The 25,251-nt window shown below is 41.0% G+C and overlaps 2 protein-coding genes and 2 pseudogenes across 2 annotated transcripts; all 4 read right to left on the reverse strand.

Annotated features, from left to right (window-relative positions):
• Positions 1-6,479: 6,479 nt before the first annotated feature.
• On the reverse strand, positions 6,480-7,490 carry LOC124299393 (uncharacterized). Its single transcript, XM_046752613.1, has one exon. It carries the CDS (start codon positions 7,488-7,490, stop codon positions 6,480-6,482), a length of 1,011 nt encoding a protein of 336 aa, XP_046608569.1.
• A 120-nt stretch (positions 7,491-7,610) lies between these two features.
• LOC124299398 (uncharacterized) lies at positions 7,611-9,281 on the reverse strand. Its single transcript, XM_046752621.1, has one exon. It carries the CDS (start codon positions 9,279-9,281, stop codon positions 7,611-7,613), a length of 1,671 nt encoding a protein of 556 aa, XP_046608577.1.
• A 3,844-nt stretch (positions 9,282-13,125) lies between these two features.
• Positions 13,126-13,293, reverse strand: LOC124299417 (uncharacterized; annotated as a pseudogene).
• Positions 13,294-17,812: 4,519 nt separating this feature from the next.
• On the reverse strand, positions 17,813-17,993 carry LOC124299416 (uncharacterized; annotated as a pseudogene).
• Positions 17,994-25,251: the final 7,258 nt, after the last annotated feature.

Here is a 25,251-nt window from a genome sequence, read left to right on the forward strand (position 1 = left end):
ATTGGATTTATCTTATCAAATCCAGAAAGAGGGTAGTAAAAACTACCACTATGATTTATTTGCGCTCTGTCAGGTCATCTGGGAGTAAACTATGGAGGAAGGGCGGATTTCGTGAGAAAAATCATTGTTGCCGTACTGTATGACATAGCCGGGCAAACTTTGAGCGCTTCTCTTGAGGAAAGATGGTTCTACATTTTATGATGGATTTGAATAGTGTCGGTTGATAATTCGCCAACCTGTATGCAATAAAACAAAACAATCTAGTTTTTCATTCGTTGCGTTTTACGGCCAAACCAACAACGGTCCGTGATTTTTACATAGGACTAATTTTGTAAAAAACGACAAGATCTACAACTCGCTGAAAATTTTTCCTCTGAACTCGATAAATGAAAAGATACAGTCGAAGTAGAGCGTTTTCAATTTTTGTTAATTTTTTTCTCGCAAAGCCGTTAACGAAATTCGTCACATTTTTCAGGATACGTTTCTCAGCATCCAACTGAGTGTCAAAAAATTTACAGCAATCACACATTTCAGAATAGAACTGGTTGAAATTTCTCTGGGTACATTCCGACTGTACTAATATATACCGCAGGCTAACGGGTCACGTGGCCAAGGCAAGGTGGCAAAATAAAAAATAATCTTCCTGGTGCCCAATACTACGATCATACGTAGAGATATTTCGTAAAAATCAGTGAGGGAGACGGGCGCCCATTTGTCCGAATTACAATCTCGTGTTTAGCTTTCACGTTTTCGCTAATTCGTGTTACAAAATGACGCACAAGGCGGGGCCACTCGAGGCGTAAAATAAATCTCGCAGAAGATTTCTTCGTGATAGAGAAGAGTTCTTTAACCCTTCAGTACCCACATTAATCGGCTTACCTTCTTTACTCTCGCCTTGAAAGAAAATCTCACGGCTTCTGCGCATGCACATCACAGTTTCTGAAGTATTTTTCTCACACAAATCGTAATGCATTTCAATTATTTTTAACAATAAGATAAGTTTTAGAAAACTAAAAAAATTAATTATTTTCAAATAATACATTTCATTTATTTCGAATAAATAGTGTTTTAAAATAAATAACACAACTGATCACATTCCTTTACACTGATAAGTAGATTTGTTTGAATATGTAAACAAACATGGCCGCTACGATGCAGCGGAATCATTCGAACGACGCCGAGATAAGATAAACAGGAAAATTTTTCATCCATTAAAACTCTCGCCATGAACAAAAAATCTCATGTCCTCCACAAAAAAATTATATTTTGTTCTTTATAATCAAAGTAAGTCAGTTTTTATTGTGCAGTTGAAAAGAATATAAAATTTGCTGAAGGTAAACAAAAATTAAAGTGGCCTTTATATTTGAATTTAGATAAATAATTGAGATTGAAACCGAGCATGAGTAAAAATCTCATAGCGCGGGTACTGAAGGGTTAACGAACTCCGTTCTTTCTGTGCTCAGCCAAATACCGGAAAAACGTGGATTATCAAGCAAGCTGCAGTTTAAATAAGATCCGATAACCCGAAGCCACGCGAATTAATTTTAAACTATAGTGCGCATACGCATGGTGTACCTATAGATCAGACTCACACCGTCGAATCTCGTGTTTACCGGTGAGATTAACCCACGTAACAGACACACCGATATACTTCTCCCGGGAGTTAGTAGGTGTAAAGTCAACGTCGCATGTGTGCGTGAGAAGAGATCCGCGCGTCAACGTTGCCTGGACAAAGCGTCACACATACAACCCTGCGAATAACATCTGACAATGAGCCGGCGCAGCTGAATCGAAGAGCAAATTTCCCATTCCACACCCATCTATAAAAAAAAAAAATCCTTTCAACCAATTGTTTGGTGTGTAAGCGTGCAATGGATCTTACAGTCCTCTGCATTCTCATGTATTGCACTGCTACATCGCAGTTTTGACTCAAGAAAATGCTGACAAAGAAAAACCCGCGCGTATGAGCGAATCATTTTGTGTGAGTGCGCGTAGAAACATAACACCGGTCTGCAACAAAATCCTCCTTCAAATGAAATATTACAGATATAAAGGTTTTAATTTGCCGAATCTATAGGTACATGTTTTCCATTTGTTGCTGTGACGTATAAATTACGTTATATGATTTTTTTTATTGTACGAAATGCAAAATTCGTTTTGTTTTGTTTTTGCATTTACACTGCTTTCACCTATTTAAATAATGTCTGTATGTAAGTGCATACAAAACTAGTTCGAACTGATAGAAATAGAAAGAAAGATATCGTCTTAACCGGTGTTTTTACACCTCTGAAATGTATGTAGAGCCAATGTATGCGACTGCGCAGTTCTTGTTGTAAATTCGTGAAAAGAAAGATAACTACGTAATAACTAGAATTATACTAGTAGATATATTTTCTGACGATTTTAATTTTAAAATTTTTCAACTTCACAACTTTTTTTTCATAAATATCGATGCTATCATTAGTGTATTATTATAAATTGTGAGCAAATATGGCATTTTCTTGCAAAAAACATTACGTAAAAAGTATACGTCGTACACATTTTTTATTACTATATTTCGATACAAGAGCATCAAACTTATTATAATTATATACAATATAATATGGAGAATCAAAAGTTTTTGTTTTTGCAGACCAGTGTAATAAACGCCGAACGATCCGCGGCATAGCCGCGTTGTTTATGTTTTCACCGGACTCGACAAAAGAAGGGTATCGCTGTTACCATGCCGAACGGCGAACCCAGAAGGTAGAGGAAGGGGCAAGGGGAGGTAACGCCACAGAGTCGAGGCCGTAAACACGGTATAACGTATACACGCGTCTTGCTCGAGCCCGCCCAACACCCCGCGGTCCCCGCTTTCATCCAGCTGACCGACTACGACGCTCGCTCAAACGAGCAGGCTCCGCCTCACAACAAAAGCGTGACTTAGTTCTTCCAAGGCAGCTGACCAGGTCAGTAGGCGCTGTGAGGAAGACACGAACGATTCGAACACGGTCTCGTGCAAGGAAAGATTCAGAATCTTCTGTGTTGACTCAACAAGTAAGCGCGTTAGAACACGCAGTAACGCAGACCGACGAATAATACCAGTGATTCACTGTCGAGTGAAAATTCGACGGAAAATTTGACGGAAATACTAGCCGCGGCTCACGCCAGCGGGGAGAGAACCGCGACCGCGAAATACGAGAAGTCGAACGTCGGCAGGCGGTCAGCCTGATACAAGAACGCGCTGCCGAGAACCGCGCTGCATCTCAAACGACACAGCGTCGAGATTTGTATCGTTTTCCACGCGCTGCGCGAAACGACGAACCACCGCGTCAACAACCAAGGCCGTCATTCAACGCACGTGCGTCCGCGCCGCCACAACCGACCCCGAACAGTCAAAACTCGGCGTATCGCCCGATTCGTAACTTCGCAAAACTCTCGCGCGACTGAAATCTAACGTTTCCATCCGAAGACCTCGCGCCGGAAGATTTTCTACGCGACCTCGAGCGTAGAGCGATCGCCGAAAATCTCACAGAAGAGCTTTTATAAGCGATTCTAGCTCTACTGTGTGGTACTAAAGGTACTAAAACGTTTCTAAATGAATAATACTCTATCTACGTTACGAACGTTACCGTAAAAGTTATTTTTCTGTCGAGCAAAACTTGTATTCCAATTGCTTGACCATTCGAAAAAAAAATATGCGAATAAGCGAAGAAATGCATAGGACTGAAAATACACCTCTCAACAAGGCCTACATCTTTGGTGGATACATGTCGAGATACATGTTTCGTCAGAAAACTCATATTTACCGAGATATTCAGCGAAAAGAACTTTTTTGTTCTGAAAAAATGCTTCAGAGGTCATAACGATAGATTTAAAAAAATTTTTTTTTTTTTTTGGTGAGCTTTTGTGTAACATTTCTCACAAATACGAGCATCGAATTTGAAGTGAGTCGATTCCTTCGAGACATAGTTTAAATATTCGAGTTATTTTTTAGCAGGCTTCTGCGTTGCATTCGGCATGGAAAGAAGTAATTGAAAAAAGATCACTGTCCCGATCGGATTATTTCATCACATACATAAATTGATGGGTGACCCTTCCCTTAAGAAAGGCTACTTGTTGGAATTGTTTAGAGCGAGGACACCAATCCGATAATGGAACTTCGCTACAACTGCGAGCAAGACCCCAGATAGTTCAAAGTTTAACAATACGAAATACAGATTTCGCTTAGCAACACCAATTCTTCTACATCACGTTGCTGTCCGTCGGGATTGTACGCGAAAGAGCAGATAGAAAAAGAATTGGGGGACGTGTCACTCTATTGACATTTCTCTCAATTTATCGAGAATTTTACATCGTTTCCCCCACAAATTACACCGTTTTAAGATTCATTTATCCACACCTTTGACTTTAGATTCGATCCGGTTCGAATGACCATTTTGTGTTGACGACATTTTTCTGATCACCTTAATTAACTGAGGACTAGTTCATGGATTAAATTCTTAGGGACGGAAGGGAATTAAATCATGTAAACGAACAAGGATTGGGTAAATTTTTAGATGAATAAAAATATTGTATTTATTATTGAACGAATAATTCGCACCGCTCTGTAACACCTTGCACGATGTTTAAGCTGCGAAGAGACATAGTCAACAAGATAACTGCGGCGTCTATGTCTCCACATAGGCCTATGCCACACACTCGGGTTGTAAATATATTTTTGTTCTTTCTATTGTTGTAGCTATTTTCCGTATTTTTCGAGTTTTCTATCCGCGAACCTTTTTTGGGTTTTTCCCTATCCTGCGGTACCTGGAAGGTTAGCCTTCGCCCAGCGTCACAGGGCCATGTCAAATGTGGCGACCAGCTATATAGCGAGCCAGGTTTTTCCAGGTTCCGTTTTCTCGACTTCTTCATCATTCTTTTCAAAAACCTTTTCTAATATTGCTTTCCGGCACGTATGTACCTAACTACCTATTTACGTACGATGCCACAGTATCTAACGAACTTTCGTGCGGAGAGGTCGATCAGTCCACGCGACCTGAGTATTCGACCTCTCACCTATTAGCTCTCAAATTTCTGTACATACTCTTGTAAATAAATCGCCTACGAGTTCCTATAAGCTGTGTCGTTATTCGCATTCACTCGGACAATCACCGCATAACTGTCCGGTGACTCTTACGCAGAAGTTTCTCACATCCTGATCCTCAATCGGGCTATTAGACGAGCGACAATCGACATACGATGGTCGAACTCGACGAGCACAACCGCGTTTGAAAAGTAAACTCAATCGTATTCAAATACGATTGAATTTACGCGCCTACTTATGAATCCTAATCACTTCCCGGTGGGTGAAAATTTTAAAACTTGAATTAGCGAATAAATAGTATAAAATCTAAGTCAAAGGAAGTAAAATAAATAAGTAAATAAATAACAGAGAAAAATAAAAATTCGAACGTGGAGACAAAAAAAAAATAAAAATTTAAAAATCAGCCAAAGAGATTGTCCCGTCTCCTCGCGTCGATGGTACGATACCTGATGAGGTTGTCAATCTCACCACCCTTTTGGTGGAGTGAAAAGGACGTCACGCAAATACGGGAACCCGCGTGCCAACTTAATCTTGCGCGGTGCTTTTATTTTATGAAAACTCAACACTTTATTCAAGTATACGTTTGTTACAACGAAGATTTTAAGTTATAGGTATGGAATTAAGAAGTTAGTAAGTGGACGTGAAGCTAACAGTCAAACAGTGGATGTGACGTTATTAGTTCGATGGTTGTCGCTAGACTGACTTCCGTGATTGACAATTTCGAGTTCCTTAGAAAAGAAGGCGTTGACGTTTACTTCGTTATTCGAATATTAAGAAACAGATGATTGGTCAAGCAGATCGGAAAACCCAAGAAGGAGGTCCAGAAGTCGCCAATCACGGAAGAGTTGTAGTTTAAATTGCCAGATGGAAAATCTGGCGAAAATACTGAGAAAATAAAAAATGTGCGTAGGCTAAAAACGAGGATGCACTCTATAATAAAATTATATTACTGACAGCTGGCACGCAGACTCGACAAATTTCTTGACTTAGAAACTTCCCGAGTTTAAGGAATAAAATCCGAACGTGACGGTTAGCGTGGACACAAAGATTAAAAATATTCAAAAATTGTCCATTTGGCAGTGTTTCGCATCAGAGACGCAAAACATAAGGTTGCCGTATGGACGTAGAATAAAAAAGCAAAAGTTGAGAGATAGAGTTTGCCAGCTTGTCAGATGAAGGGCTTATAGCCTTCGTTTATGGCCTTCGTTTATGGCGGTCAGGTACGAAAGCATTTTTCGCATCTGACAGCCCATCGAGTGAAAATTTAAATATAAGAAAAAATCATCGAAAGACATTACAAACGATATTACGATCACTATAGTTTGTTAGTCTAAATGCTGCTTGATACGCAACATACTCCCCCCGTTGAGAGGGTTACCGATCAAACAAAAAATCAACATTGTTAGCTGTTAGGTTACATAATCGGTTTAGAGTTCTTCACCGCTCGTAGATGCGATTGTCCTTTCAATATTCTCAATGGGCAGTGGTGCAGATTTTTTAATGCTTCGATCAAAGGTCCCAGTCGCCGTTTTAACCTGGACGGTCCGGATGATGCCGTCTGCTCCCGGATGTGCTGCGATGACGCGACCCAAGTGCCATTGTAATGGTGGAAGATTATCGTTTTAATGACGACAATAGATCCAACGTCGACGGTGTGGTCTCCCCTGTTCCATTTATGTCGAACATTGAGCTCATTGACATATTCCTTGTGCCATCTTGACCAGAAATCTCGTTTGAGTTTCTGTACGTGTTTCCAGGTGGATAGACGGTTGGATGGTGTTGTGCTGAAATCAATCTCAGGCAAGCTAGTTATGGGTTCGCCAATAAGAAAGTGACCAGGAGTAAGAGCTAAAGGGTCGTTAGGATCCGAGGATAAAGGGGTTAACGGTCTCGAATTTAAAATACTCTCGATCTCAATTACGAGAGTGTTGAAATCTTCAAAGCAGAGAAGAATATTTCCGAGGATCCGTCTCAGATGGTGCTTAAAAGATTTGACCGCTGCTTCCCAGATGCCACCGAAGTGTGGTGATGACGGAGGGATAAATTTCCATTTGATCTCCTTTGTCAATAAGAAGTTATGCACCTTGATGTTATGTTCGTTTGAACCAAGTAACCTCTGAATGTCTTCGATTTCGGTTTTTGCTCCCACAAAGTTCGATCCGTTGTCCGAGCTGATGATCGAAGGTTTTCCACGTCGAGCTACAAAACGGCGAAGAGCAGCGATGAAGCCTTCAGAAGTCATGTCGCTAACAACTTCGAGATGAACAGCCTTGACTACGAGACACACGAAAACCGCGACGTATATTTTGACTCGGGCTCGATTTCGGAATCGTTTTTCCTTCGTGTAGAATGGACCGCAATAATCCACCCCAACGTTGCAGAATGGTCGTGCTTCTGTAACCCGGTCTTTAGATAGTTGCCCCATAATATAGTTTATGGTTGGTGGCTTTGCTGGCATACATTTTACACATCGAAGTATAATTTTGCGAACCTGATTTCGTCCGTCAATTATCCAGTAACGTTGTCTCAGGCTGTACAAAGTAGACTAGACGCCTGCATGGCCATGAGATTGATGGTCGTTTTCAATAATGTGGTTGGTTATATGATTCGACTTTGGAAGTAAAATAGGATGACGTTGATTGTGTGATATGTCTGCGTGTCGCAGTCTTCCTCCGACACGTAAAATTCCGGCTTCGTCGAGAAATGGACTGAGTGATAACAACCGACTTTTCGAGTTGAGGGGTTTTCCGTTCTGTAGATCGTGGATTTCTTGCATGAAGCTGCTAGATTGAACCAATTTGATTATCCGTTGATTAGTTTGTCGGATCTCTTGAACGGTAGGAATGCCCTTAAATTGATTATCCTTTTTCATTCGTAAACAATACGATAGTATCCGTCGTAATTTGCGAATCGAAGAATATCGCTCGAGAATTTCGTGGTTGTTGACGGCAACGGTGAAGCACAAGTCCTTTCTCATTTCCTCGTCCAGTGTTGGAATTTGAATCTTGAAGTTCGGCCATGTGCTTTCTTCTTCCTTTAACCAGGATGGACCCGTTCTCCAGAGATCGTTTCGTAAAAATTCTTCCGGCGATTGACCCCTAGATGATTGATCGGCAGGGTTCTCGTGCGATCGTACGTGTCTCCAATCGTCCGGATTTGTAGCTTGTCGTATTTCGGCAATTCGATTCGCGACAAATGTTTTCAATTTATGGGGGGATGTATTGATCCAGTGTTGTACAATCGTAGAATCAGTCCAGAATATCGAACGATCTATTTGTACATTGAGCGCCTCCATAACGGTTTTATGGAGGGTTGTTAGCAGCTTAGCCGCGCAAAGTTCGAGACGGGGTATCGTCTGTACCCTTTTCATTGGAGCGACTCTTGATTTTGCGCAGACAAGTTGAGAATACACTTCTCCTGAAGAGTTTGTTGATCGCAAATATACACAAGCTCCATATGCCTTTTCGCTAGCATCGCAAAAGCCATGGAGTTGTATTTTTTCGGAATTGCTGGATACTATTTTCCGCCTGAATGTCAGGTTGTGTAATTCGGAAAGATGTGACGAAAAATCGACCCATTCAGTGTGAATATTGGTGGGTAGCGTTTCATCCCAAGCCAGCTCCAGTTTCCATAATTGCTGCATGATAAGTTTAGCCGTAACAATGACAGGTTGGAGCAGTCCCAGAGGATCGAAGATTTTCGCGACTTCGGAAAGAACAATTCTTTTTGTAATTTTATTGGGAATCGCAATTTTCTTCACAGTAATAATGATGGCGTCTTGTTGTGAGTTCCAATAAATACCTAAAGTCTTCAATGTTTTGTCATCGCCGGATTGTAGTTGTAAATTGATCGATTGATCCGTCAGGCCGCACAGGAGGTCAGTCGAATTTGACGCGCACTGTCGCAAGTTGAATTTGCCTCGATGCAATAAAGCAATACTTTCGTCTCTAAGTCTGGTGGCTTCTTCGAGGGTCAGAGCTCCCGTGAGCAGGTCGTCGACGTATAAGTCCCGTCGGAGGATATCTGCTGCCAAGGGAAATTGTTCCGCTTCGTCCATTGCGAGTTGATGCAAGCTTCGTATGGCCAGAAACGGAGAGGCTGATAGGCCAAAGGTGACTGTGTTCAGCTCATAAGTGTTTATTTGACCTTGCTCGTCACGCCACAGAATTCTTTGATATTTACGATCTTCGGGCCGCACTTGTACTTGAAGGTACATTTTTTCAATATCACCTGTCAATACATAGTTGTGGGTCCGAAAGCGCAATAAAATTGTAAAAAGATCAGCTTGTATTGTCGGGCCAACCATTAATGTCTGGTTAAGAGAGACACCCGTAGTGGACGCAGCTGATCCATCGAAGACGATTCGAGTTTTTGTCGTAAGGCTTGTTGCCTTGACGACTGCGTGGTGGGGCAGGTAAAACCCTTCTTCCCGGGCATCATAAACCCTTGACAGGAACCCCAAGTTTAAATATTCGCAAATGATCGCGGCGTAATTTTTGCGCAATTCTGGGTTGTTCTTGAATGTTCGTTCTAAACTATAGAAACGTTTTAGAGCGACTTCGCGTGACTTCCCGAGAAGCTTGGTATTGGCCTTAAACGGCAATGGACGATGTATCGGCCTTCCTCGTTTCGGCTCACAGTGGCCGAGAAATGATCCTCGCAGGCTTGTTCCTCCTAAGATAAATGTTTGTTGGAAGGACCTTCGTCGATTTCCCAGAATGCAGAGATGTCTGGTGGAATTTCGGATAGATAACATCTAAAATCCGGTTGTGGTTTAATGGCAGGAGCCACATTACCTCCAATGACCCATCCAAGTTGTGTTTTTTGTAAGTAAAGATCTGGCCCGCCAGGTGAGGATAAATCGATCTGCCCGATTGACAGGAGAGATAATGCCGGTCCTGCGCTAATGAGCATTTGAACGGGTGCCGGTTTATGAAAGCCGGGATTGGCCAGATTGATATTTGGAGGGATTGGTATTAATTCCCGATCAATTTGCGTATCAGGTACGAGTGACGCAATGCGGGATACAGTAACGAAATCCGATGTCCTGCTGTAATTTTTGTGACGTGAACTTATCATGACCGTGACACGTCCTTGGCTCTGTGTGGCAAGGCCGTTAAGGGTCCTGACCGATAGGTTGCATCGTTTTCGTGGCAATCGTAATGTAGCAGCGAAGTCTTCGGTGACGAAATTAGCGGTAAAACATGTGTCGATGAGAGCTCGGCAAGGTATGTGTGTTTTATGACGATCGGTCGCGTTGACCATTGCAGTCACCATAAGTTTACCGACCGAGGTATCGACGACGAAACTCATACCTGCTTCGGTCTCCCTTGTCGGAGCCTCAGGTAGTCATGCTTCTTCCGTGGTCGTTGTGTCGGCGATTACGCGACGAACCGTCGTATGATGTTGCTTATGGCATTCACGACACCGTCCCTTGGAGGTACATGACCTAGTTTTATGTTTTCCTCGCAAACAATTGAGGCATAATAATTCGCGCGACGCTGCCTTGGTGCGATCTTCAATCGAAAGATCCATGAATTTCTTGCACTGATAAATTGCATGCTTCTCTTGGCACATCGAACATTTCCATGCCTCGTTGGTGGAGGTGGAAAAGGTCTGATGAGTACTCTTGCTACCTGCGTTTAACAACTTGCCACCCGCGAGTAATGTTTTTTGCCCTTGCCTGCCCTGCGTTGTTTGGGTTGGTTTTGGTTCGGAACAATTCGCGTGCTTAATTAGAAATTGTACCAATAATTGATACGACGGAAGTTTATTGTCCTCGAACATTAACTCCCATTGCCGCGTTAAGGGTTTACTAATTTTTCTCATGATGAGAGAGAGTATCACACAATCCCATTTGTCGACTTCTTGTTTGAGTCCCTTGAGGGATCGAAGATGCTGTTGAATGGTGTCTACGAGGTCTTCTATTGCATCCGCATTTTCATTTTTCACAGGCTCGAGATTTTCTAATATGTTCCAATGTCGCAAAATTGTTTTCCGAGTATTGTCATATTTTGAAATTAATAAACCCCATGCATCACGGTAGTTGGCTTCAGTAGCCTCTAAGGAGTTTATTACTTTGGCTGCCTTGCCCGTTAAAGCCGACTGTAAGTACTCTAACTTTTCCGAGTCTGATAAATCGTCGTTTCGATTAATCATAGACATGAATCGCGTTTTGAAAGTCGCCCACGATTCTAACTGCTCGTCAAATGTCGGTGGGTTGAGTTGAAGAAGCCTTTTATGTCTATGCTCCTGACCCCGAAAATTAAAAGGGTTTGGACTCTCGCGACTTTCTGTAGACCGCTGTGTAGTTGGCGGGTTGCATGCACGTATCAGTGCTCTCGCGCGAGCCGTCGCGTCATAATAATTGTTTTCGATTTCCATTCGGACCGATTCGTGATCTTCTTCCGGTTGTTGCAATTCTAACATGGTTTGTACTTCGTGGAATTCGTTAAAATATTTCTCCATCCCCTCCATGCGGATTTCTAAGCGGTCAAAGGACTGCGAATTTTCCGCCGATTCCACAAAATTCTTGAATATGGTAATTTGGGCCTTAATCGTTTTTCTTCGTACCTTACACGCCTCGATGGTGAGTAGTGGAGACGTCGGTGTCATTGCGGAAACCAGTTCATTATTTCCCGGCATCGCGAATATTTTATGGACGTAGGAAAATAGGAAAACAACCGATAAAACTATTAAGGGATGTGTGGAATTGGTTAACCAAGTACAAGCTTACCGTTGATGATCAGAGATCCGGGTGTTGTTTTCACTGAATGATGTCGGATGCCCCGTTGACAATGATTGTTTCTGCAGTATGTAAAGTCTGCAGGAATAAATACGACTGCGTCTGCTTGTTCACTGACACGCGCACTATGGACCGCACTGCGAAGTGGTGAATGTTCTTTCTGTAAAATGACGGTGCAATACCGGAATCTAGCTCTTCTTAAACGAATTTTTCCCGAACTATGAATTCGATACTTGATGTGAGGATTATAACGTCACGAACGATTCACACTGAACTGTGGAATGTACCAGATATAATATCCGGCTCGAAGGACCAAAAAATGTCCCGTTTCCTCGCGTCGATGGTACGATACCTGATGGGGTTGTAAATCTCACCACCCTTTTGGTAGAGTAAAAAGGACGTCACGCAAATACGGGAACCCGCGTGCCAACTTAATCTTGCGCGGTGCTTTTATTTTATGAAAACTCAACACTTTATTCAAGTATACGTTTGTTACAACGAAGATTTTAAGTTATAGGTATGGAATTAAGAAGTTAGTAAGTGGACGTGAAGCTAACAGTCAAACAGTGGATGTGACGTTAATAGTTCGATGGTTGTCGCTAGACTGACTTCCGTGATTGACAATTTCGAGTTCCTTAGAAAAGAAGGCGTTGACGTTTACTTCGTTATTCGAATATTAAGAAACAGATGATTGGTCAAGCAGATCGGAAAACCCAAGAAGGAGGTCCAGAGGTCGCCAATCACGGAAGAGTTGTAGTTTAAATTGCCAGATGGAAAATCTGGCGAAAATACTGAGAAATTAAAAAATTTGCGTAGGCTTAAAACAAGGATGCACTCTATAATAAAATTATATTACTGACAGCTGGCACGCAGCCTCGACAAATTTCTTGACTTAGAAACTTCCCGAGTTTAAGGAATAAAATCCGAACGTGACGGTTAGCGTGGACACAAAGATTAAAAATATTCAAAAATTGTCCATTTGGCAGTGTCTCGCATTAGAGAATCGAAACATAAGATTGCCGTATGGACGCAGAATAAAAAAGCAAAAGTTGAGAGATAGAGTTTGCCAGCTTCTCAGATGAAGGGCTTATAGCCTTCGTTTATGGCCTTCGTTTATGGCGGTCAGGTACGAAAGCATTTTTCGCATCTGACCGTCCATCGGGTGAAAATTTAAATATAAGAAAAAAATCATCGAAAGACATTACAAACGATATTACGATAACTATAGCTTGTTAGTTTAGATGATGCTTGATACGCAACAGAGATAAAGAGCTACTGATTTTTGGTAAGTGACGGAATCTTCTGTTTATAAGTGTTTAAGTGGGCCGCTCCCTGCGGTACTGCAATACCGGGCCGACCCGCGGTAGAGCCAGATCAAGCCCCAGACACTCCGCCACCTTCCAAAAATTTTTTTCATGCAAATCGTAATGCATTTCAATTATTTGTAACAATAAGATAAGTTTTAAAAAACTAAAAAATTTATTTATTTTCAAATAATATATTTCATTTATTTCGAATAAATAGTGTTTTTAAATAAATAACACAACTGATCACATTCCTTTACACTGATAAGTAGATTTGTTTGAATATGTAAACAAACATGGCCGCTACGATGCAGCGGAATCATTCGAACGACGCCGAGATAAGATAAACAGGAAAATTTTTCATCCATTAAAACTCTCGCCATGAACAAAAAATCTCATGTCCTCCACAAAAAAATTATATTTTGTTCTTTATAATCAAAGTAAGTCAGTTTTTATTGTGCAGTTGAAAAGAATATAAAATTTGCTGAAGGTAAACAAAAATTAAAGTGGCCTTTATATTTGAATTTAGATAAATAATTGAGATTGAAACCGAGCATGAGTAAAAATCTCATAGCGCGGGTACTGAAGGGTTAACGAACTCCGTTCTTTCTGTGCTCAGCCAAATACCGGAAAAACGTGGATTATCAAGCAAGCTGCAGTTTAAATAAGATCCGATAACCCGAAGCCACGCGAATTAATTTTAAACTATAGTGCGCATACGCATGGTGTACCTATAGATCAGACTCACACCGTCGAATCTCGTGTTTACCGGTGAGATTACCCACGTAAAAGACACACCGATATACTTCTCCCGGGAGTTAGTAGGTGTAAAGTCAACGTCGCATGTGTGCGTGAGAAGAGATACGCGCGTCAACGTTGCCTGGACAAGGCGTCACACATACAACCCTGCGAATAACATCTGACAATGAGCTGGCGCAGCTGAATCGAAGAGCAAATTTCCCATCCCACACCCATCTATAAAAAAAAAAAATCCTTTCAACCAATTGTTTGGTGTGTAAGCGTGCAATGGATCTTACAGTCCTCTGCATTCTCATATATTGCACTGCTACATCGCGTTTTGACTCAAGAAAACGCTGACACAGAAAAACCCGCGCGTATGAGCGAATCATTTTGTGTGAGTGCGCGTAGAAACATAACACCGGTCTGCAACAAAATCCTCCTTCAAATGAAATATTACAGATATAAAGGTTTTAATTTGCCGAATCTATAGGTACATGTTTTCCATTTGTTGCTGTGACGTATAAATTACGTTATATGATTTTTTTTATTGTACAAAATGCAAAATTCGTTTCGTTTTGTTTTTGCATTTACACTGCTTTCACCTATTTAAATAATGTCTGTATGTAAGTGCATACAAAACTAGTTCGAACTGATAGAAATAGAAAGAAAGATATCGTCTTAACCGGTGTTTTCACACCTCTGAAATGTATGTAGAGCCAATGTATGCGACTGCGCAGTTCTTGTTGTAAATTCGTGAAAAGAAAGATAACTACGTAATAACTAGAATTATACCAGTAGATATATTTTCTGACGATTTTAATTTTAAAATTTTTCAACTTCACAACTTTTTTTTCATAAATATCGATGCTATCATTAGTGTATTATTATAAATTGTGAGCAAATATGGCATTTTCTTGCAAAAAACATTACGTAAAAAGTATACGTCGTACACATTTTTTATTACTATATTTCGATACAAGAGCATCAAACTTATTATAATTATATACAATATAATATGGAGAATCAAAAGTTTTTGTTTTTGCAGACCAGTGTAATAAACGCCGAACGATCCGCGGCATAGCCGCGTTGTTTATGTTTTCACCGGACTCGACAAAAGAAGGGTATCGCTGTTACCATGCCGAACGGCGAACCCAGAAGGTAGAGGAAGGGGCAAGGGGAGGTAACGCCACAGAGTCGAGGCCGTAAACACGGTATAACGTATACACGCGTCTTGCTCGAGCCCGCCCAACACCCCGCGGTCCCCGCTTTCATCCAGCTGACCGACTACGACGCTCGCTCAAACGAGCAGGCTCCGCCTCACAACAAAAGCGTGACTTAGTTCTTCCAAGGCAGCTGACCAGGTCAGTAGGCGCTGTGAGGAAGACACGAACGATTCGAACACGGTCTCGTGCAAGGAAAGATTCAGAATCTTCTGTGTTGACTCAACAAGTAAGCGCGTTAGAACACGCAGTAACGCAGACCGACGAATAATACCAGTGATTCACTGTCGAGTGAAAATTCGACGGAAAATTTGACGGAAATACTAGCCGCGGCTCACGCCAGCGGGGAGAGAACCGCGACCGCGAAATACGAGAAGTCGAACGTCGGCAGGCGGTCAGCCTGATACAAGAACGCGCTGCCGAGAACCGCGCTGCATCTCAAACGACACAGCGTCGAGATTTGTATCGTTTTCCACGCGCTGCGCGAAACGACGAACCACCGCGTCAACAACCAAGGCCGTCATTCAACGCACGTGCGTCCGCGCCGCCACAACCGACCCCGAACAGTCAAAACTCGGCGTATCGCCCGATTCGTAACTTCGCAAAACTCTCGCGCGACTGAAATCTAACGTTTCCATCCGAAGACCTCGCGCCGGAAGATTTTCTACGCGACCTCGAGCGTAGAGCGATCGCCGAAAATCTCACAGAAGAGCTTTTATAAGCGATTCTAGCTCTACTGTGTGGTACTAAAGGTACTAAAACGTTTCTAAATGAATAATACTCTATCTACGTTACGAACGTTACCGTAAAAGTTATTTTTCTGTCGAGCAAAACTTGTATTCCAATTGCTTGACCATTCGAAAAAAAAATATGCGAATAAGCGAAGAAATGCATAGGACTGAAAATACACCTCTCAACAAGGCCTACATCTTTGGTGGATACATGTCGAGATACATGTTTCGTCAGAAAACTCATATTTACCGAGATATTCAGCGAAAAGAACTTTTTTGTTCTGAAAAAATGCTTCAGAGGTCATAACGATAGATTTAAAAAAATTTTTTTTTTTTTGGTGAGCTTTTGTGTAACATTTCTCACAAATACGAGCATCGAATTTTAAGTGGGTCGATTCCTTCGAGACATAGTTTAAATATTCGAGTTATTTTTTACCAGGCTTCTGCGTTGCATTCGGCATGGAAAGAAGTAATTGAAAAAAGATCACTGTCCCGATCGGATTATTCCATCACATACATAAATTGATGGGTGACCCTTCCCTTAAGAAAGGCTACTTGTTGGAATTGTTTAGAGCGAGGACACCAATCCGATAATGGAACTTCGCTACAAGTGCGAGCAAGACCCCAGATAGTTCAAAGTTTAACAATACGAAATACAGATTTCGCTTAGCAACACCAATTCTTCTACATCGCGTTGCTGTCCGTCGGGATTGTACGCGAAAGAGCAGATAGAAAAAGAATTGGGGGACGTGTCACTCTATTGACATTTCTCTCAATTTATCGAGAATTTTACATCGTTTCCCCCACAAATTACACCGTTTTAAGATTCATTTATCCACACCTTTGACTTTAGATTCGATCCGGTTCGAATGACCATTTTGTGTTGACGACATTTTTCTGATCACCTTAATTAACTGAGGACTAGTTCATGGATTAAATTCTTAGGGACGGAAGGGAATTAAATCATGTAAACGAACAAGGATTGGGTAAATTTTTAGATGAATGAAAAGAGACAACTTGTATTTATTATTGAACGAATAATTCGCACCGCTCTGTAACACCTTGCACGATGTTTAAGCTGCGAAGAGACATAGTCAACAAGATAACTGCGGCGACTATGTCTCCACATAGGCCTATGCCACACACTCGGGTTGTAAATATATTTTTGTTCTTTCTATTGTTGTAGCTATTTTCCGTATTTTTCGAGTTTTCTATCCGCGAACCTTTTTTGGGTTTTTCCCTATCCTGCGGTACCTGGAAGGTTAGCCTTCGCCCAGCGTCACAGGGCCATGTCAAATGTGGCGACCAGCTATATAGCGAGCCAGGTTTTTCCAGGTTCCGCTTTCTCGACTTCTTCATCATTCTTTTCAAAAACCTTTTCTATCCTTTTCTAATATTGCTTTCCGGCACGTATGTACCTAACTACCTATTTACGTACGATGCCACAGTATCTAACGAACTTTCGTGCGGAGAGGTCGATCAGTCCACGCGACCTGAGTATTCGACCTCTCACCTATTAGCTCTCAAATTTCTGTACATACTCTTGTAAATAAATCGCCTACGAGTTCCTATAAGCTGTGTCGTTATTCGCATTCACTCGGACAATCACCGCATAACTGTACGGTGACTCTTACGCAGAAGTTTCTCACATCCTGATCCTCAATCGGGCTATTAGACGAGCGACAATCGACATACGATGGTCGAACTCGACGAGCACAACCGCGTTTGAAAAGTAAACTCAATCGTATTCAAATACGATTGAATTTACGCGCCTACTTATGAATCCTAATCACTTCTCGGTGGGTGAAAATTTTAAAATTTGAATTAGCGAATAAATAGGATAAAATCTAAGTCAAAGGAAGTAAAATAAATAAGTAAATAAATAACAGAGAAAAATAAAAATTCGAACGTGGAGACAAAAAAAAAAAATAAAAATTTAAAAATCAGCTAAAGAGATAAAGAGCTACTGATTTTTGGTAGGAGACGGAATCTTCTGTTTATAAGTGTTTAAGTGGGCCGCTCCCTGCGGTACTGCAATGCCGGGCCGACCCGCGATAGAGCCGGAGCAAGCCCCAGACACTCCGCCGACTTCAAAAAATCAGTTTAATATTCTGGGTCCCTAATGGGGAGCGTATCTGATTTTAAGCTGACGAGAACAGATGAAAGGGCGTTTATTAAGCAAACAATGTTCCCCCGGGCTTACAGTTGCTACCCCGGGGGTGGTAGATTTACATGATTCGCCCCTGGTGGTGGCTTAAATAAATAAAATACATAACATATGTATTGTAACGCTAAATTCTGTTACCCTCGGATGAGGACTTACCGTTGACACTTTGGCGCGATTCTCTACTTATCCGCAATATCAAACTATAATAAAATAATTACGTTGGGCGCCAGACGCGTTAGCGTCAATTTTCAAACAATAATGTAAATCAATAAAGTTAACACAAAACCGTACAAAAGAGATAAATAGAGAACCCGTTGTATGGCTGACTAGGCACAGGTACGATCGCGTACATCCCGGTAGAGTGGCGGAATTCAAGGCAGCTGACAGTAATTCCAGAATTAAAGAAAATAACAAAATAAAGAATAAACTCCAGTCAAAAGGGAAGATGAACAGGTCAATCGATCATATATTGTCGAGAAGGTTACATGAGTGAGACAGGCAAATAAGATGACATCGACAGCGGTAGTTAATAAAATAAATAATCGTTGTTCACAAAAATATCGGTAGAATAGCAGTAAACGGTAGCTTTAACACGAGAGACGGTAGCTAACAGAGAAAAATAGACGTAGGTCGAGAGATGCGATATAATGCAAGAGTTGACTTAAAACTACACGTCACTGGGCGACGTGATCTTACCCAAGTTGCAAATGACGCTACGAAAATTATTACTCTGTCAATTAGAACGAGAGAACTTTACTGCGATCGGTATAAAACAACGTATCGATAGTTCGGTAGATGATACGACAAATTTACCATAAATTATATCCAGTATGAGAGATTGACATTCAGTAACAATTTATCAAGTCGGCAAACGATCGACTAGATAGCCTTCGGTAGAATTATTCAGAAACGGTAGATTCGACAATTTAGAGTTATTACGTACTTGAGGAATTAAATAATGAATTCCTAAATATAACTTTTGAGAGAATACCAAAATACAAAGTTATGAGAGTGAGAGAATTTCGGAGAGTTTACAAAATAGAGAAATATACTAAAATACACCGCAATACAAAAGAATAATTCACAGAGCTTAATTTAACAAAATACGGAGAAATAAATAACAGACAAAAATAATATAAAATGGTCAATAGTAACAAAGAAAAATGCGGTAATATCTAGGGGTGATTCTACGCTCGCTTGTACTCCAAGGAACTCGATATACGATACAATAGGCACAAAAATAAATAAAAATATAATAAGCGATAACAGAAATAAAATATAAAGCACACTACTATTACAAAAAGAGTATGGAATAAAATATGAAGCTAATAGGGCTCAAAATACGATAGAAAATATAGAAGCAGGATAATAGAGATTCACAAATAATCAGAAGAATGATAAATACAAGAGAAATAATTATTTGGCAGCTACGAGGTCGCTCAGATACGAAAATAACAAATTACTGAAATCATGCAGTCACACGGCGGCTTACTGCAACTTTAAGCCGTGGACCATGATTCACGCAAAGTCGATAAATACCATAAGAAAGAATTCAAATTATGAGCAACTTCGTAACGGTACAATTCAAAGGCAGAAGCCTTACCTTATCGGTTGACCTCAGGCACACAAACTGACTCTATTTTAAATTAAACTTAGAATAATAAAACGGAAGTAGAAAGAAAGGAAAGGACTTGAATTTATTGGAAGAAGTTAACGGTAGTACAATGATCGAGAGTGTGGAAAAACGGTAGATACAATAACGGTAGAATGAAAGGAAGAAGGATCGGTAGCTGAAATCGAGAGAATAATCGGAAGGATGCGGAAGAACGATGCTGTCACTCAGCAGGTCAAGCGTAGAATAGGAGGTCGTAGTTCGTCTCGCCGATCTCGCGGTTGTCGTGAGGTGATTCTTCTTTGATTGGTGGGTTGACCCCACCGCAAATAGGCCATCCCCCTGTGGCGAATATTGGTTACTGCGTGGTCATACGTTTTCCAAAAATTACCGCTAGATGTGGTGTAATGCGCTGCTCGCGATTTCGTCGTTGACACCAACTCGTACGATTTTGGAGTCGCTTCAATTTACGGTCCAGGCTGCCTATCATCGGGGACTTCTTCGACAGAGGCATACAGAGGGTGCCTCTCGGTCAAAGTTACCGGGTGGAGAGTGACGCCTCATTGTTCACCTCCACCGGCTTTTGTATAGGCAGTAGCTAGCTGCCTATACCTAAGGTCGTGCAGTCAGACGGTTGGCCAAACCGTGGACCACGACCCACACAATTAGTCCCTGCCGATAGGAAGGCAGCGTCGATCCTCAGAATGATGGCTTTATCAACCTGGACGTAGTGGTTTAGGGTCGGTCCGGCACCAGGCCGGTAAGTCGTAGGATGGCAGGCTACGGTCTGCCCTTCACGTCATCCGTACGGCATCCGATAGAGTTGGCGGCTGGTTCCTCTTCGAGGAACGATGCCCTCGGCCACCGGGAGGATTTTTATCTCCCTGTTCACCGGCAGTCGAGGCGATACGGAAGGTTCGGGTGGATGCTACCCCAGGTGTATATCAAGGTGCACCAAGGTAGCCAGTGTAGTCTGATGAGACCGTCAGTAGGCGAAGTCGTCGAGAGCTGCAAACGGTAGCTAGTGGTCCCTTGTTGATCGGGATCGTTGCCGTCCAAGTACCTTGTTAGCTTGCGCCGAAGCGCGAAATAAAGAATTTACAAAAAGAATTAGTTAAAAGTAGTTATTGCCTATTTTGTATCGAGTTCGGTTGGAGTACCCTGCTGAGGACGCGTAAACTAGAAATGATAACGGTTGTGTGCCCTTGTGACGGGCGATTCTGAAACGCCACGTTACAGTATAAATAAAAATTTTGCATCTTTGGCTAAAAGTCGACTCAAATAAATATTGAGATGCATGTACTCTAGAGACTAGAATGAAAAGAAGACAGAAAGTAAAAAGATAAAAAGATAGAGTCTTTGGCTAAAATAAAATACAAACTTACTAAAGTACATGTAGCTCGTAAACAATAACGGTAAATGTAAAAAGGTAGAAATGTTGGTTTTGAGATCGGGCGGAATAATAAACGGTTGGATGTCGGTAGATATTTGTGTCTAATCTTTATTCAACACTACATTACGTGTGAGGTGCACAACAAGTAAAGGGAGGATATATATATATATATACATATATATATGTATGTATATATATATGTGTGTGTGTGTATATATATATATATATCAGATACAGAGAACGGAAGTGGAAGAACATGAACTATACAGTCTTAGGTTATGTAGTTCGACTAGCCTTTGATTATATAATGAATGTAGATCTGTCTGTCTATCATACATTCCAACAAGAAATAGAGTAAAATAAATAAAAGATCAAGTTTTCAGCTGAAATACAATAAAAAGAACTAAACGTTTAGGGACTGGCCCCTCCCGGCCACCGACCTCCAATTTAGGTAAAATAAAATAAATAGATATAAATATAGATATTGCATACGCTTAACCTAAATGGACGCGACTTCAATTAGGCTCGCGAGCGGCGGACTTTTGCCTGTTGAAATACTATTGTCCTTGCACGCTGTCGCCAATGAAACGTTCAGTTTATTCGTGGGCTTTGTTTCGCCAAAACTTCACACGCGATGTGTGATATTTAGCGCATACTCGAATGATATATTTATTTTGAGAATTTCCTGTCTCTTGGATAGAGCTGCAGGATTCGGTCTCTGGACTCGCAAGGAAGGTGGAGAATGATAACTTGTTGATTGTGTCATTAACTCCTGGAAAAGCCTGAATAGTTTGACCACTTCAACTTGGTTTTTCGAGATGGTCTCAGAATCTGTTTCCTCACCCTCATGTGCAAAGGCACGAGTGGAATAAACCCATCATCATAGGCCGTGTAAACGGTTGAGGGTCAAACTTGATCCGTGAGTGTGAAGCACGCACAGATAGATCGCTCTGAGAGGTTGACTCGTGATGCGAAATATTTATTTCCGGAAAGGAAATATTGCAATGATACGTCAATGTTTTGTTCCCGTGAGGCGGGATAAGAGACAGGATGAAAGGTCTTGAACTTACTCTTCTGGTAATCTCTAAGAGATTTTCGATAATTTAGGAAGGGATAGTTCTTCCTTATTTACTCTGATAATAACGAAGTTTGCCTGCGGCAAGACTGACTATTAATTGCGTGATAGCATGTTGGTCAGAGGGACGGTATTTGATTATTCTGGATCATTGACTAGTCGGTTTTGTGATTGATAATGATTCGTTTAGTGGGAACTAAGACAGAATATTATTTGTGTGCTAGCATAGTAGTCGGAAGGACTTAAATGATAGTTCGGTTTACGTATTGATTGATTGATTGAATAAATTTATTAAGGCTATGGGGTACAGCCCCATACAGCCCAGTAAGATAGTACATTAGCAATATTATTTGTAATTTACATAATATAAGATTTATACATGTAGTGAAAAAAAATATTTTCAAATTTAACAAGAGATCTTACATGCTAAGTTTAACAATTTTATAATTTTATAATTTTAAGTATAATCCTAACTATAACATCTTTGTTTATTTTTAGATATCAGCAGATTTCTTAATTTCGGTAAGCATAGTAACATTGTAATAGAAACAGTCTCTAGAGTATACATATCACAAAGTATTTTATATTTGGTTACAATTTCATTTAATAACTAAAACTAAGTGACACAACTTATGCCAAAAAGGTACTGCTACATATCTAAAAGATGAGTTAAGACACTGTCGTGTGGTAGCGGGTTCAGTATCAAGTTTGGGTCTTGCTCCACCCTAAAACGCCACCGATCAACTTCAGTCTTAACGAGTTTTGTAAACACTTCTGATTTAAAGCCACTAGGACGTTTGAAGGTCAAACATGATGTTGCGATCTACCAAGGAGTTTATAAAACGCGATGCAACATAGTGAAACGAGTTATCAAGCTTCTTAGATCGTGCCACACTTATCAATAATGGCGCGGGAGGATAACGTGGTGTAACACGTCTCTGCTCAGCGTCAGCCCTTAGTTTGAAAAGATCAAATAGATACATAGGTTTTCTTGAAGAAATCACAGTGTAGGCTAGAGTAGTAATAATGCATAATCGTCTATTCTCAACAGTAAGCCAACCAAGGGACAAACGATATGGCGTTATTGGAGTTTGCCAAGGGATATAACCTTGAACAAATCGAATACAGGTATTCATAAGACGATGAAGCTTTAAGATTTGTGCTTGTGTTAAATCATTGTATACCGCTGCTGCATAGTCAAAGTGAGGAAAAATAAGAGATTCTACAAGGCGTTTTCTAAGAGATCGTGTAAGTGCATGCCTATGAAATCGCAGGGAATAAAGCGCCCCATGAACACGACTAGAAATCTGACTAATATGCTTGTCCCAGTTTAAGGTTGAGGAGAGTTGAACTCCGAGATCAGTTACATGACTGGAGTAGTCTAAAGCGACACCATTAATTACAACTCTTGGAAGTGCGGAAAAATCAATACCGGAGATGTAAGCTTGACTACCTAAAATAATTAGCTTAGTTTTATCAGGACTCAGTCTAATCAAGTTCTGTTGTGCCCACTCAAAAACACGAAACGCATCCTCAGAAAGCCGGAGTATATGTTCATGTAATTTACTGGGCGGGCAGTGTAGATAGATACGAGTATCATCTGCGTATATTCCATGTCTGGAATAAGTCAGAACTTGTGGAAGATCGTTGATAAAGATCGCAAATAACAAAGGCCCAAGTACATACGTACGTATGGGTAGACTCGATATTATTTATGTGATAGCCTGGTCGTCAGAGGGACGGTATTCGATAATGAGGAATCGTCGCTGACAGTTGATTTCGATATTATAATTATTCGTTTAGATAGTACTGAAACAGAATATTACGTGTGTGATAGCATAGTAGTCAGAAGGACTTTGATAGTAATTCAGTTTGCTTATGGCAAGACTGAATATTACTAGCGTGCTAGTTAAAGGCAAGGGAATTCTACGCAAACGTACCTTCACCTGTATTAAGACATTCAGTCGCAATGACCATGACTCTCTACGGGTTCAGGTGTCCTACCTATGGGTCAGGGGATTGTGAGACGATCACCGCATCTGAGCTATGAGGTCAGACGCAATGCTGTTATTCACTCAGACACGGCTCCCTAGTACCTAAGGAGTTTTTTTATTGAAAACAAATAAAAATTATTAGTACGCTGAATGCCCTCCTTTGATGGGAAGTGGCGTTGAGGATCCCTTGGACGGGTACTCCACGTCTCTTGATCGTGGGTCCTTGGTGTCCGGCTCCTTGTGGATGTGGAAAGTATGGGTCTTCTCGTAGAAGTCTTCGAAGATCTATCCAGGCGGTTGCTCAATAGGTGATAGATAGCTAGATCCGCATTTGCGCTCGTCTTATATACGCTTATTGTCTAGTTACGCCGTTTTCGGGGATAGAGATTGGTCGCGTCCCCTAAAGAAGGGGTACGGTAAATCGTGCGATTTGATTGGGTTCCCGGTATGTGGCGGGGTTATCGAGTGGACAGTGAGATTTGGGCTTGGGTTTACCAAGCATAATATTAGGGGGCACGTGCCGAACCCCAGGTGTCGGTACGCCAGCCAGGCGTCCCGTCACAATACTAAAAATTTAATTCAATTTGATATTTTATATCCGTTGTAATATACTGTTGCCTTGGCTGTTCACGCAGCTAATGTTTACATCTGGGGTCAAGCGGCTATATACTCGGCCCGCTCATGTACAATTCAAAAACTCTTTTTTTTTTCTTACAATTCTCTTTCGTACTTTTACTATGGGGCCGTAGTTGTCACGGAAGAAATAATAAATATTAGATGTTCGCAATCAAAATATTCTTCAAAGACGAAGAGATTATTTTAAAGCTCGCAAACAGAATTATCATTATTATATACTCAGACAAGAATTACAGAAAGAAAATAAGTATCGGTAATTATTTAAGATTTCGATGATATTCCGAATATTATTGCGACAGAGTTATTGAGCAGAAATTCGTAGAATAGAATATTTGATGAGAATGAATATTTCAATATACGGCATCGAAAAGGACAATTTTATTTATACTAGTCATATATTGTAGCCTTGGCTGTCCACGCAGCTAATGTTTACGGCTGGGGCTCAAGCGGCTATCTACTCGGCCCGTTCAGGTACAATACAGAAACTTTTTTTTTTTCTTTTCGTGACAGAGAACTAAACTAACAACGTTATTTATTCGAAAATTCTGAAAGAATCTACACTCGACTT

This window comes from Neodiprion virginianus, chromosome 2 (genome assembly GCF_021901495.1).
Source record: "Neodiprion virginianus isolate iyNeoVirg1 chromosome 2, iyNeoVirg1.1, whole genome shotgun sequence".
In the NCBI taxonomy this organism is placed as follows: Eukaryota; Metazoa; Arthropoda; class Insecta; order Hymenoptera; family Diprionidae; genus Neodiprion; species Neodiprion virginianus.